At 33.5% G+C, this 15,682-nt stretch overlaps 3 protein-coding genes across 3 annotated transcripts; all 3 read left to right on the top strand.

Annotated features, from left to right (window-relative positions):
* Positions 1-1,625: 1,625 nt before the first annotated feature.
* Positions 1,626-2,552, top strand: LOC110723536 (serine/threonine-protein phosphatase 7 long form homolog). The gene has a single exon (XM_021902889.1). It carries the CDS (start codon positions 1,626-1,628, stop codon positions 2,550-2,552), a length of 927 nt encoding a protein of 308 aa, XP_021758581.1.
* Positions 2,553-2,580: 28 nt separating this feature from the next.
* LOC110723535 lies at positions 2,581-3,495 on the top strand. Its single transcript, XM_021902888.1, has one exon. It carries the CDS (start codon positions 2,581-2,583, stop codon positions 3,493-3,495), a length of 915 nt encoding a protein of 304 aa, XP_021758580.1.
* Positions 3,496-8,931: 5,436 nt separating this feature from the next.
* On the top strand, positions 8,932-13,618 carry LOC110723801. Its single transcript, XM_021903176.1, has 8 exons — positions 8,932-9,130; positions 9,743-10,015; positions 10,395-10,445; positions 10,526-10,606; positions 10,721-11,401; positions 11,495-11,632; positions 11,984-12,061; positions 12,137-13,618. Exons 2-8 carry the CDS (start codon positions 9,782-9,784, stop codon positions 12,941-12,943), a joined length of 2,070 nt encoding a protein of 689 aa, XP_021758868.1. The 5' UTR covers positions 8,932-9,130; positions 9,743-9,781; the 3' UTR covers positions 12,944-13,618.
* Positions 13,619-15,682: the final 2,064 nt, after the last annotated feature.

Genomic DNA, 15,682 nt, shown 5'->3' with positions numbered 1-15,682 from the left:
TTGTACATGTGACAATCGGCGAATTAAATCCATGCAGTGCTCTCAAGATGGGTGATGAATTCCTTAAATGTTAGGAGTAGTACGTAAAACAACATAGAATTGAATGCAATAAGAATTATGTTGATGCATAATACCATATAATATAAAAGGGTACACCCGAAGATTAAGAAAATAACCTTTGTTGTTGTTCTGTTTAGGGATCCTTAACTTGAGAAAGAGGACGGTTTTATCATCAGCATTGATAGTACCAGAAATTGTCATGTTAGTGTCATTAGTAATAGAAATTGCCATATTTTCCAGTGTAATTTGTTTTGGAATGATGTTGATGATTTTAATTTCTGAGCGTTTGATTATTGCGTGATAATCTCATCAATTGTTTAAATAGGGATCTAACTCTAGCTTATGAGCTGTTAGCCTCTTTGAAAAAAGTCCTCTACCTTAATGTATTTATAAGAATTTTCACCCAAGGCAGGCTTATTATTGCTACATAATTATTTAGTTTAGGTGCTCTTTAATCCTGTTTTTGAGGATTTGAGTGTGTAATGTGAACTGTTAATACGAAATTTAAGTCTGAATATAGAGAATATCATAAATATAAATGGAGTAAAAATTCTGAATATGTTGTTTCCTATTGAATCTCATCATTAATTCGTTATGACTGATTTTATTTTTTTTAAAATAAATTGTTTATAAGAATTAGACTATTATTATGCATTAATTTTTAAAAATAATATTTGTACCAAAATTCCACATGTTGAAACTTGCGTTTTTTTAGGTGTAGGTATTTATTCATACTTGCCAACTTGCGTTTTTTAACTTTAAAAGTTGAAACTTAGCTAAAACATGTACGAATTAGTAGCTTATTAGTTTTTTAGGTGTAGGTAAATATAAAGTCTAAGTTTAGCCCTTCTATATTCTATAGGCCGACCCATATTCAAGTCCAATTTTCGCACAATCTTTGATATATTTAGAATAATTTTCTAAAGAATATTTTTACTTTATATTTATCTTTGTACTCTGTATACTTTGTATTACTTTTTTTTTTTCACTAGAACCGTTTCACATTATATGAATTGAGAAATGACTCACGATTTAAATTTAATTTAGCACTTCTATTATTGTATAAAACACATTTTTTCGTGCTATATTCACAATTTTTTTAGTACATTAGTGGTCATCTGGTCAACATATGAGAACAAGCAAAGTTTTTTTTTTTCCCTTTATTGTGTGATGAATGACCATTAGAAAAATTTATGCATAAATATTTCCAATTTTGGCTCAATACTACTTTCGATTGCCCTGCACTCCTACTGTAGAACTGTACTTCATTTTTAGAGTGGCAATTCTCTAAGCACGCCAAACTTGCATAAAATAAATGCATACAAAAGCAAATGAACCCAACAAAATTGAAAAAAAATAGATAAACCCAGAAAATTAGCATGAAAAAAATGATGATTTTTGAAAGAGAAGAGTCAATGGTTAGACCAAATGGAGGAATTCCAACACTTAGAAAAGCCCATTTCCTAAAACCCTTCTTAAGCTCCACTAATCAACAACCTTCTCTATCTAAACCCCCTTCTCTTTCTCTCTCTTCAAACCCTAAAATCATTCAAGATGTCACAAAAATGGTGTCATTCAAAGGTACCCCAAATCCACAAAGGTTATGGAAGTCATGGATTGATGAATTACAACCAACCCATCAAAGCATTTGGAAGAAAGTTGGGATCTTTGATGCTATCTTGTCATCGGGTTATTACATTAAGAAGGATAATGAGCTAATCATAAGTTTGGCTGAGAAATGGTGCTCTAAAACAAATACATTTATCTTTTCTTGGGGTGAATGTACCATTACTTTGGAGGATGTTATGATTTTGGGTGGATTTCCTGTTTTGGGTGTTTCTGTTCTTACCCCTTCTAAGAATAGAAACTTTGATGATATTGAGGCTAGTTTGGTCAATTCATGTTCTGAAATTATGAGTAATTCTAATAATCTTGTGACTCATTTAGGTTGGATGAAGTATTTCAAGGGTAAAGGTGGTCATTTGGAGCATGTTGCTTTTCTTGTATTGTGGTTGTCTAGGTATGTTTTTCCTACAAATGTGTACAATACTATTGCTCCTAATTTGTTTTCAATTGCAATTAGTTTAGCTAATGGTACCAAGATTGCTTTAGCTCATGCTGTTTTAGCTTCGATTTATCGTGATTTGAGTTTGTTAAATGAGAAAATTGTTAGTTTCATATCATGTGCTGGTGAAAATGGTAATTCAAAGCTTGTTCTTACTGCACCATTATATTTAGTCCATGTACGGGCTTGGGAAAGGTTTACTAGATTAGGTAAAAAGCCGAAGTTTCTTGCTCGTGGAGAGCCGAGATTGGCTCGTTGGCGCGGTTCAAAGAAATCGAAAAATGGGAGTTTGAGGCTGCAGGATGTGGAGTCATTTGGGGATGATTTTTTGTGGCGGCCTTATGCTTTGAATGTGAAGAATTGGGAAGTTCCCAAGTTTTATTGTGATCAAGGAATGTGGTTGTTGTTGAATTCTGCTATGGGATGAGCAACTATTGTCATTTACAAGGTGTTTGATGGCTTGTGATTTGATAGGTGTGGATTGTATGGAGCCATATCTTCCACATAGAGTAGGGATGCAATTCGCGATGGATCAAGATATTCCTGATCCCATTATTAGATTGAATGATGATCTAGAACTTGCTTTGAGTAGCTATGAAAAATCGCTTGATGGTTTGAAGATTTATATACCTCCTCGATGGCTCGAGGGAGATGTTACAATCAACTATCATGAATGGTGGAGGTCAGCATTGTCCCCGTGTGATCATGAATCATTGACCATCCATGACAAACAGAGGAGAAGCGTAGGAAAAGTGGTTGAGGTGTCTGGAGTACCTGCTTGTTCTACTCCATGTAATGAGGCTATGGTTTTAATTTCGGCTGGCAGTAGAAAGGAGACACCAAATGATAATCCATCTTATATTCCGGAAATTGCAATACAAAAAAATCCTTCCAATGTGTTTGATAAGAACAAGCAAATTAGTACAATAGATTTGACAGTGTGGTCACAGGACACTGGAAAATGTGAGCACAATGTTGTGGAGGAAGGCGAGGAAAATGAGGTGTGTAAGAGCAAATTGAATGCGAATGAAGGAAGCAAGCCACATATGGAATGCATTCATTTGCAGAATGACTCATTAGCTGAAGATCATGAAACCTTAAATAGGGAAGAAACATTGCTTGACACTACATTGAACACGATATGCTACACTTCTACTAAAGATGAACATACTGAAGCAGCAAATCACAGTACTGACATCAAGCAAGTCAATTCTGCAGCTGATGCTTTTCTGATTATCAACAATGGGGAAGATAATGATAGTCGCAACCCTTTTGAAGAATCAATTCTTGAGTTTGAAGCCAGGATTAGTAAACTTGAAAGGACAGTTTCTACTCTCAAAACAGCCAAGTTTGGGTCTTCAATGAGGTAGCATATCTACTTATTTGAATTAACATTGATGTATGTTCGAATGTGAAGAACAGGATTAGATTCAGCAAATTAGACTCGGGTTTAGATGCTTTGAAAGGTATTGTGTGACATGTATCATCGTGATGGTGCTTGTAATAGATCTCTATGTAATTGATAGGCACCTATTTGATACTCTTTAACTTGAAGTTACAGTGAAAAAAATCTTGCATATATACTCACTTCTTTTCTGTGCTAGTTACCATGTCAGGCCCTGCAACTGTAAAACTCACCGAAACTTGTGGTCAGGATTCGTGTAAGGTTCTCATTCAGTAATGAATATAACTAATTTTGCCTGATAAAGAAAGAAGGGTGTAATTACTCAGTCTCTATGTAATTTTAATGTATTTTATGATCCTAATTTCATATGAACCGTGGCATTTTTGTTAAAAAAAATGAACCTTAGCATTTGAAGTGTATTGGATCATAATATTCATGCTTGGACCCTCTCTAGCTACATTGATAATTTTGGAGGATGCATTCATCTCAATGGTAGTTTACTAATTTCAAGCTGCAATGCGAGTACCCCTCACTCATGCATGCTTTGCAATGGCAACATATATCATTTTGCTGTTATAAATGTTTCAGGAGGTTCACAATTGAAATCTGAGTTGAAAATCATGTCAGCAGATCGAATTGTAAATTGTCTCTATCTTGTATCTCACTATTAATCTCCGGCTTCTTCCCTGTTAGGAAAATCATCTACTGATGGCATGTTGTTTTGTATTTTGATCCTTAAGAACTTTCAGCTGTTGTTTGTCATTCTTACCTGCCTCATATTCTGCAAGTATAGCAATCTGCAAACCTATGAATTATCAAGTCATTCAATTAATTGTAGCTCTTAGCAATATTAACATTCATTATTTATGTTATGATTCTTATGAAATATCAAGTCATGCAGTTATTTGAAGTGGCCATTATTCATGTTCAGGCTCCTGACTTACTCTGAAACTGAATTGGACTTTGAAGTTTATTTGCAATAAATTACCAATTTTAACCTCTTCTCTAAATGATGGTACTCTCTACTCTGTATTTAATTGTTGGCCATTAATGTTATTGGAATAAGCTCATGTACTGATGTACTCATAGTATATGTCAAAATTTCTGCTCAAATGCTGTACATAATGGTGATGCATGGTGGCTAAATATAACAGAAACAATGGGATATAATGTCAATTAATATAAATTTTAAATAGGTTAACCTTTATCCAAACTTATTTTTCATGAACTTATCGTGTTTGAATTTATCCAAACTTAATTAAACTTATTATTTTTCATTATTTTGTGAGAGTGAAAATAATGTGAACAAAATAGACTCTAAGGCAAGTTCCATTCTATTAAATTTTTTTAAAAAAAAAACCTAGGTCAATTGACACACTGGTATAAAAATTTGCAAACTTAAAACATATTAGTATAAAGTTATCATTGGCAGCAAATTTGTATAAAAGTCAACAATTGGTGACAGATTAATATAAAAGCTAGTTAACATTGTAATCCTTAGTTTAGTGAATATTGATAAAGGATTAGCAACTTGAAACTTGAGAGTGGTATTCCCTTTACCTTTTTCCTAGCGTAGCTGAGAGAATCTTAAGGTAAAACTGTGATAAATTTATAAATCAATCACAGTACCAAATAAGGAGTCTCCCAAATAAATACATTTTTGTATCAAAATCAAATAATTTGATACCAACTTATCTTTTTGGGTAGAATTAAATTTAGTTTTATATGGTATATCCGTGGGTATCAAATTACGGAGTACTTTAATACTAAGTTAGACTTGTACGACATATGATTTCAGCAATAATTTTTTTGCTTATTTGTGTATAATACGTAGTATGTAATAGCAAAATAGTGAAATACAATATATTAATAAAGAGTGGGAACCCAAATTCAGATAGTCTGTATAAAATGTATAGAGTAGGTGAAAGATAAAGTTTATAGAAAAATGAAATACTCCGACCACTTTTTTTATTACGGAAATTTCACCAAATGCCACTAAGCAATTTAAAAATTCACCAAATGCCATCGGACTTTTCAGAATTCACCAAATGCCACCCAGTTTTTAAAAAATTCACCCAGTGCCATTAATGACCAACGACCGTTAACTCCGTTAGTAATTAGGGGTTAATCATGACACGTGTCATGACATAATTGGACCATTTATCTTAATTCATAAAAATAAAAAATAAAAAACAAAAAAAAAATCCCCAAAATTTTCCCAGCCATCCCGACCACCGCCAAACACTAACCCCTCCCCCCATCTCGCCGAAAAACGGCCGGCCGACCATGTAGCTCCCCACCCGACCCACCGCCGACCCCCAAAACCACTCACGCTGCTCGTCCCGACCCCAAAAACCACCTACACATCCGCCCCGACCCCAAAAACCACCCGTAAAAAGCCCCTCCTCCCTTTCCCCAACCTCAAAATCTGTCGTTTCGACGGTGGGAGAAGGGAGGAGGGGCTTTTTACTGGTGGTTATTAGGGTCGGGGCGGTTGTGTGGGTGGTTTTTGGGGTGGGTGATGCTCGTGTTTGCGGTTTTATGGGGTCGGGGCAGTTTGTGAGGATGGTTTTGGGGGTCGGCGGTGGGTCGGGTGGGGAGCTACATGGTCGGTCGGCCGATTGTTGGTGGTTCCGGTGGTGATCGGCCGTTTTCCGGCGAGATGGGGGGGGAGGGGTTAGTGTTTGGCGGTGGTCGGGGTGGCTGGGAAAATTTTGGGGATTTTTTTTTTTTAATTTTTTTTAACTTTTTTTGTTTTTTTTTTTAATTTTTATGAATTAAGATAAATGGTCTAATTCTGTCATGACACGTGTCATGATTAACCCATAATTACTAACGGAGTTAACGACCGTTGGTCATTAATGGCACTGGGTGAATTTTTTAAAAACTGGGTGGCACTTGGTGAATTCTGAAAAGTCCGATGGCATTTGGTGAATTTTTAAATTGCTCAGTGGCATTTGGTGAAATAGCCGTTTTTATTATTTATATTTTAAGTCCATTGGAAATAATATAGTTAGTCATTATAATTAATTTACTTCCTTCGTTTTTTTTTATATGCATCATTTTGATTTTTGCACTATTTACATACCATGGTTAACTTAATTTTTTCACCTTTATAAAGATAAATGTTACTCCTATATAAAAGTATCATTAGATTATTAGTCATAATGTCTAGTTTCATAAATTAATTTTACTATAATTTTTACTATTAGACAATTAAAAGTATTAATCGTTAAAAATGCATCTCGGCAAATGTATCGGTCAAACTGATGCAAATTAAAAAAAAACAGAGAGAATAATATTTTCAAACCTTTATTTATCTGGACAAAAATGATGTCACTAATATTTTGGCAGGAAATTTATGAGAGGTTGATATGTTGATAGTAATGATGTCAACCATAACTTTGGGAGGAAATTCATAAATTTATTTTATTTATAGTTATAGGTTAAAAAATGTGCTTTAAATCTATTATGTTTAGATGCTTCTCGCTACTTAGGTCTAGCAGTCTAGCCGTCTAGCCCGCTAACTTAAGGTTGGTTCACAATTTAAAGGTTTCAGTTTGATAGGACATTTTCTCCTTACTTTAAAAAATCCCCAAAAAAAAATTAAATAAACAAGCTAAGAGATGCACGAAAATTCGTAAAAATGTATTTCGTAATTTTTAAAATGTATAAGGGTATTTTACGAAAAGCAAAAATTTATCAACCAAAAGGTCCTTTCTCTTTAATCTCTACAAGCTAAGGGCATGTTCACTTCAAATTATTTTCAGTCCAATTCAACTCCAATAAGTTTAGTTTAGTTCTTAATTTCCTTTTCTCATAAAATATAAAGTTCAATTCAGCTCCAACAAGTTCAGCTCATTTCAGTCAATCTGAACAAGCCTTAAGAGGTACACACTACGTGGGTACAATATAAAATTCTTATATTGTACACGCGTAGCGTGACCCTCTCAGTCTGTACATGATTAAAGAGAGTGTTTTTTTTAACTAAAAAAAAAGTTTGTGTACGTGATATATATGTTCTCTATTTTGTTTTTGTTAAAAATCAGTTTTTATTGGTGGTTATTTTTTTCCACGTGACATAATAAATTTATTTAATTTTTTTTAAATTTTTTTTAACATGAATAAGGGTAGTTATTTTAGGGAAATTATTTAATATTTAATTGTGGATAAGAGATATGTAATTTTTTCTTTTCAGAGAGATATTTTGGGAAAGTGTCAAATTTATCAACCAAAGTGCTTTTCTCTTTATATATTGATAATTAGAAAAATATAATAAATTTTGGGATTAATCAAGTTTTTTTTGTGAAAGGTTAATAAGCCCATTATAATTAAAAAGAAAAAATGGTCTTATAGATTTGAGTAATTTTGAAGAGATTTGTTGAAAAAAAAAAAAAACTGTCAAATGTTAGGATCAAATGCAGCTCGTCTTGGGCGCTGCCGCCACACCGTGTGACCACTCACTTAAAGTAATCGCTATAACATTGATTAAGTAACCCCTATAATACTGATCAAGTAACCTCTATAACACTGACCGAGTAATTCTATAACAATGACGAAGTAACCCCTTTAACACTAGCGACGTAACCTCTATTCACACATATAAGACTTTGTGTTAAAGCTAATTGCTTTTTAACGTAGAAGAGCAAGTTTTTTTTTTTTTTATTATTAAAATAAAATAGTGGTTAATTGGTTATGATAGAGCAGTTTTTTTTTATTAAAATAAAATTTAATTTTTAATTTTTAATAGGAGAAGTAATTTTTAATATTAAGAAGGGCATTTGGAAAAACACAAATGTATCACCCCTACATGCTCTTTCTCTCTCTCCTTTTTTTTTTTATTTTTTTTATTTTTATTTTACACAATGCCCATTCTCTTTATACGTAGTATTATACTATTATTATATAGATACAATATATTCCTTTGTTCTATTAATATTGCAACAATAGACTTTTTGCACTATTCATTACTCTTGTTTGACCATATAATATGATTTATACGTTAAGAAAAATATAGTCATGTGGGATCTTGTTGGATTCGTCTAATAAAATACTTTCACAATATCAAATTTTTACAATTTTTACTCTTATATATTATAGATATTTAGCATATAAAATATACTTTGGGATGCGTGATTTCATCCTTGTTGTAATATTAATAGAACAGAGAAAGTATATAGTACAATAGATAAATAAGGGCTTGTTTGGCATTATTTTTGGTTTTTAGTTTCCTGTTTTTTTAAAAACTAAAAACCAAAAATAAGTTAGTTTCCTGTTTGACATTATTATGATTCTAATAAGTTTAAATAATTTTTGATTCATCATGTGACATATATCATATACTTTTATACAACAAAAAAAAAAAAAAAAAAAAAAAAAAAACAGAAAACCACAGCAATGCCAAACGAACCCTAAACACTCAGATTCAAGGTCCAAAAATGAAGCGACAAGATTAAAAGTTAGGTTGATTGACATTACCTTGAAAAACCACTGTACGGAGTAATAATAGGAAGGTAAATCGGTGCACAGGACAGAGGAATAGCGCTGTAGTAAGATTGCCAGAAGATTTGGTAATCAATTTTTTCAAAGAGAAGATTAAGGTAATCAATTTAGTTGGTAAAAGACGATGATTTATACCAAATATTATCTAAAATTCATTTGTTAAATTTATAATTAGTTAAATACAAGTATTACTGAAAATGGAGGGTACTATTTAAACTCATTTGTTAATTATATAATTAGTTAAATACAAGTATTAATGAAAATGGAGGGTACTATTTTAAATTCATTGGTTAGTTTTATAATTAGTTAAATATAAGTTATTAATGAAAATGGAGGGTTTTGAAATTTTGTGGGCTTGTTGTAGCTTGTAAGAACAAGATTATGCTCATTAGGGTTGCTGGGTTAGATTATATTCGATTTGAAATGGGAAATAAAATTGACCTTTCTTAACAGAAAATGTGGGAAATTGATTAAACATTGATGAATATAGGGTATGAACTTATTGAACTCTGAAGATTAAATTGAGTGTACAAAGATATAAAATTGGGTAATGTGTGATCTGGGTGTTCATTAATTAGGGTATATATGTATTTGATAATACAGTATAATATTTATGAGTAAGATTCAATCATGTGAATTATTCTGTGATATTGTTATGCTATGAAAATGAACTGATGTTGCTGGTGTTATGTTGGGTGTGAGTTACTCAGGATGTGTGGAAAAGGAAGAGGATTACAACTGAGAGTGGTATGAGGAATCGTAGATTAATGGAGAGTGGTACGAGGAAATGTGAATCATTGATGAGTGGTGCAAGGAAACTTGGATTGGTGGAGAGTGGTTCAAGGGAATGTAAATTAACTGAAACATGGGCGGGCAAGAGGAAACGCGGGCGGCCAAAAGGGAGTAAGAATAGAGTTGTCAGTGAAAGGAGGGTTGAGTTTGAGTATCAAGAAGAGGATACCAGAGATCATATGATGGATGAGGTAACAAGTATTTAGTGTGTAAATGATGTTTGTTATGGTAGAATTATTATGAATTTCGTGCATTTATTTCCGTCTTTATTGTATTTGATATAAATGAGGATTGTGAATGGGACAGGAAATGCAAGTGTTTTATTGAATTGTGTAGTTTTCATATGCCTCTTTGTAGGTATTGAGTTATGGTAGTAAACTAGAAAGAAATGGTTTTCATGTCCCTCTCTGGCTTCGTCACTTCAGACTGTGCTTTTATATTTACTGACTATTACAAATTTGGAGTGGTTAAAAATCCATTAGTAACGATCTTTCTATTATTGTTTGATGGTGATGGTAAATTGTCTATGGATTTTGATTGCACTAATGTTATCATTATATGGTTTTGTAGATTGACAATGGTGAAGCTAAGCGACTAAAGCTGGAGGGTAGCTTGTTTAAGGTGTTACTTGTATTATTTTACTTGCTGTTGATATATAGGTTTGTTTTCAAAAAATAAGTTGAGCTTGTAATGATATGCAGCAAAACAGTAAAAATAGAGGTAATCAGGTCAAAGAAGCTGCTCAAGTGCTGAAGGTGCGCTTGAATGATAATGGGAACTCTGTAAGTACAAGAATGTAAAATCTCATCACTTATTGTGGGAAGAGGGTAGATTTAGCGTTTACCATTATTTGGGTACTTACTATCTAATTTCTTTTTCTTCCGTAATATATGAAGCAATTGAGGGTTCATTGTCGAGTTAATGCATTTGGGAAACTATGCAAGTCCTTTGATGAACGGAGGAAGAAGTGGGTGAGACAAATGGGATTTGGAGGGTTGCTTTTCCTGATGGACAGCTGGCTTCCGATGAACCTTTGCTATTGGTTGATGACCCGGATGGATCCCTTTAATCAGCTTTTCATATCCCCAGATGGACATGAGTACAAACTATCCAAGGATCAAGTCAGGTGGATCCTTGGCATTCCAAAAGGCAGCAAGGTTGTTCCTAGGAAGGTGACGAGTACGGAAATGAGAAGCAAAGTCAGTGATATTGAGAGGAAATTTGGGAAAGAATGGGAGCTTAAGCGGATAAAAAGTGGGAGAGTTAACAAACTGAAGGGAATAGTTATAGAAGGTGCCTTGCTTGAAAAAGCGAAGGGCAGTTGGGAGGAAGAGGATGAAGAGGAGTTCAAGACTCTTTTCTTGATCTTGGCATTGCATATGATTCTTTGTCCGCCACTTTCTTCCGTGTTGGATAATGATTTGTTACCTGCATTGTCATGTGCTAAGCAAGCATGGAATTATGACTGGTGTGGATTGGTGTTGGAGAAGCTTTTTGACAGTGCCTACAAATTTGGGAACAAGTTCTATGCTGATGGATTTGCAAAAGGATGTGGAGGGTGCAGTATTTTCCTAGCAGTAAGTTGGGTCATTACTATCCTATTAAATGATTCTTTCTCTATGTTTTCATAATGCCCTAGGCTAATACTTTCTAATTAATGACAAACACAGATATTTTACCTTGACCGGTTACACAGAGATCCGGTGATGTGGGGAAAATGGCCGAGAATAAAAGCATGGACAAAAGAGGAGATGGTGAAAGCTGAGATGGAAGATCGGGTTCTGAAGGGGGATTTTGGCAATACAGGGGTAAGTGAGTGAATTGTATAGCTTGTTAACATAACTTGAGCCATGATTTTTGCAACCAGTTGCCTATGAGTACTGTGCTTGAGCTCCCTCATGTGGTAAAAGAGTAAATTGGAAATCCAATCCTAATTTATTTAATTTTTTTCCCAATATTATAACGCCATCAATCATTAACATAAGTTACGTAATATCTCTGATATTATGAATCACTAATTTCATCATTAAGATAAGACAATACTTCGTATGAACTTGTATTCGAAGGTCTGGATTATTTGTGTTGATTACCTTTTTCCGAAATAACTGTTGTTTTGATTGAGAATGAAGCTATTTTATGTGACCAATGGGTTTGTCCAGTGCATCGATGTAGCATATGGTGAAGAACACCCTTGGGAGGCTAAGGATATGGATGACTTGACATCATTTCCTGAGGAGGTTAGTTTGTTTTTCTTTATATAGGATACAGCTTGGAAGTGTAGTAGGTTGGTATAACGTTGTTTGTATATACAGGGATTAGGCCTCATTATTCGATCCCAACGGCCACAGGAAGAGGAAGCAAGTTTGGAACTTAATTATGTCGGTTACAACAGGGAGAAAAGGACATCAGAAATGAATCCTATGTTGTGCAAATTGGTTAGGGATAAACAAGAAGAAAGTCTCCTGGCTAGTGTGCCTAATAAGTTAGCTCAGACTACAGAGGACCCCATTCTTTCCATGGTTGTAAAAGGGGGGCAATTTTCACAATCAGGAGGAAATTCTAGGGATGATGATGCTCAGGAAGAGGTGTCACAGCCTCAGAAGAGTCCTACTCTGTCATTGATTGATCATGGTAAGCATAGCTCGTGTTGTGTGCTTTCATTCTTCAATGCTGATGTGAGGTCTATTGAGGGGGAACAACAGAGTGAGGATTCTGAGGAAGATGGTAACAGAGATGGCAGAAATATACCATTGGCTAAAGAGGTCCTAGAGGGTACTAAATGTATAGTGATGATGCAGCCTTTGGGTGGAAATATTACGCCATCTACTCCAGTGGAAGTGACAAACACATCACATAATTTAGATGGGAGTACAGATCATAGTATCAAAGGGGCTCCTAGTTGTTTAGCTTCCTTGTGTACTGTAGATGCGGATCTTGATAATCCTGGGATAATCAAGGATGACGAGGCAAGTGAAAACTTTAACCCCTTTGAAGTGGTTAGTTCTGAACTTGAATGTAGGATAAGTAAGCTTGAGAGTGTTTTTTCTAGGAAGAAAGCAGCTATGTCAAAATTTAAGCAAGGTCTAGGAAGGAATTTGTGTGTGATTAAAGGAATTTAGTAAAGTCTCTTGGTAGTAAGCTTATGAGAAACATCTTCTGCAAGGCAACTGATCAGTGACCAAAAGGAGAAAAGGTAATTGTTTTGGTAAGCTTCTTCATGTCTAGTTCTGGTTTATATGTGTAGAATATAAGGTAAAACAAGCAACTCGGCTCTCTTGTGACAACCAACCGAGCAAAAGGAAAGAAGGTTTGTTTCAGTTCATTTCAATTGTATTAATTTAAAAGCGTTTCATGAGACATGGACTGATGAACGTTGCTGTCTTGCTGATAATTAATGCAAAGATCATTAGTTCTTTGTTTTCTTTCCTCTGTTTCTTTTCTTTAGGTGATCTTCTGTATAGCTGTTTAAGGGAAAGACATACCGTATCTTGATAACTAAGAGTCTACGAAAAATAGCAAGAAATACCACGTTCTCCTTCTTCCCTTCAAGAAAGGTGAATCTGGTCCATATGTTACAAGATTCAGGATTCTATCAACACCGGCAAAAAATATCAGCTAACTATGAAGAGTACATTAATTATAACCCAGCATAGTCAATCAGTTATACAATTATCATTTTTGGTTCATGAAGTGTTACTGTGTTAGCACTGCAATATACTTGTTACATTTTTTAAACATGCAAGTGAAGAAAATGTACCTTTTGGCATTCTGCTAATATCTATAATAATTCTGTCTCCAGCCACCATAACGTTATATCAAATCCAAGAGGAAGGGTTGCAGGCTAGCAGCCGTGAGCAACGAAATCTCTGCAAAGCCCCAGTTTACCTATTTGATCTAATATTAAGATCAAATTTTTTTTTTTCCCATTTATTTCAGAGCTACTTTTGCTGTATTATGATCTTAACACACCAGAAAATGCCTCTGCAAGTTTTATGTTGTTTCTGAACCTGAATCAACAGTATTTAAAAAAATCAACTTCTCCGGAAGTGTTAATCTTAAGTTACATATTTACCATCACGCTTTTGTGAGAAGTTAATGAATTTCAGATATATCTGAATCTTATAAGCTCATAATAAGCCTCAAGTTAATTACCTGATAGAGAAATCATTGATAGAATATGGATGTCATTAACAAATTTAATTTCAAATCTTGCATCATTAGCTTCATATATTTCAATTCATAATCTCCTAAAAAATAATCTAACTATGAAGTGAGAAGTATTGCAGGTCTGAATGCAGCTCAAAGTGCAGAGTTGCAGTAAGGCGTAAAACAATAAACGATCCTTTGCAATGATCATAAGGCATGTAGTCGGTTAAGGTGCAAGCTTAACTTTTTTATGTTGCTACTTGTGTTTATTTCTAGTTTATAATTTTATCTGCAATATTGATTTTCTATTAAAGAATTACAAATGGCACTTGTAACAAGTATTGAGTTCAAATGTTTTTCCTAATATTTTCACTTTTGTCATGATTCAAGTGCTGTAATATTCATTATTGATCAACAAGTTTACATGAAATCTCGTCTCAATACATAATTTTTTTATGTATGCAGTATGCACTTTATTGCGGTCATAGACTTATCTCGAGTCACTTATAAATTGCTAACATAATGCGGATTATTTGGTCTTTTTGAGTGAGGTAAAATTATCGCAAACATGCTGATATTAGCTTCAAGCTTAATTAAGCCCCATAGCTTCACTTCAAGCTTAAGCCCCATAGCCTCGGAAGGATGAGAGTGAGGAATAACTCAAGGTGTTAGATCTCCCCTCCCGGTTCTAGAGATCTTGAGATCGTTTCTCATCCGTTGCCCTTGTGGCTCTCTAAACACCAAAAAAAAAAGCTTTTGAAGGATGTCAACAACCAATAACCATAATCCCTTGGTCGCTCATAGGATCATCATTATAGAATTAATAATTAAATAACTATAAATTCATATGAACTAAAATCCAGTGTTAATCGATAAAGTTTTATTTTAGTAGCTTAACCCGAAAATATGAGTATAGAATATAATGGTTGGGTCTTTACTTCATACAAGAGACACTACTCCTAAAAAGCGATTTTGGAAAACTATCTACTACTTGACTACTTCGTATAAACCACCACACCTTAATTAGTAACAACATTTAATAATTTCCATTTACTTTTTTATTCTATGATCTACTTATTCTTTGTCTATGTTACTATTTGATTTTTATTTTTTATTTTTTGAAAGAATACTCTTTGATTTAGATGAACGTAACGTAATTTGTATTACTCTCTTCGTTCTCTTTTGATAGACACTTATGTCATTTTTGGTGACCCAAAATGTTAGTCACATTTATTTTTTTTCAAGTACTATTAATACTCCCTTCATCCCCTTTTGATAGTCTCTTATGGACAAATTTTAGTCCAAAAATGTTCACCTCATTTGCTTTTTCCAACAACTATTAATATTAAATTTTTACCAAAATTTTCTCCCATTTGCAAAAATATTTATGCAAATTTAAATTTCCCATGTAAATTTTAGTTTTTCATGTACTTTAATTACTTTTTCTCTCTACTTTTTTGCATACCCAATATAAATTTACCTTTTCAATGTACTTTTGCTACTTCTTATGTTTATTAATTCCCGTGATTTTCTATCAAAATTGACTATTAAAAGGGGACAGAGGGAGTACAATATAATGACAATTAATTTAATTGGTTAAAATTTTGGTAGATTGCATACTCATAAATCGTATTGATATTCAAAATTTGAGATTAATTTTTTTCTATAATTTTTTCGGTTTACTTTACCTAGAAAAAAGAAAAACATTTAAA

The sequence above is a fragment of the Chenopodium quinoa genome, unplaced genomic scaffold (genome assembly GCF_001683475.1).
Source record: "Chenopodium quinoa cultivar QQ74 unplaced genomic scaffold, ASM168347v1, whole genome shotgun sequence".
NCBI lineage: Eukaryota > Viridiplantae > Streptophyta > Magnoliopsida > Caryophyllales > Amaranthaceae > Chenopodium > Chenopodium quinoa.
This window is presented reverse-complemented; position numbering and strand designations above follow the sequence as displayed.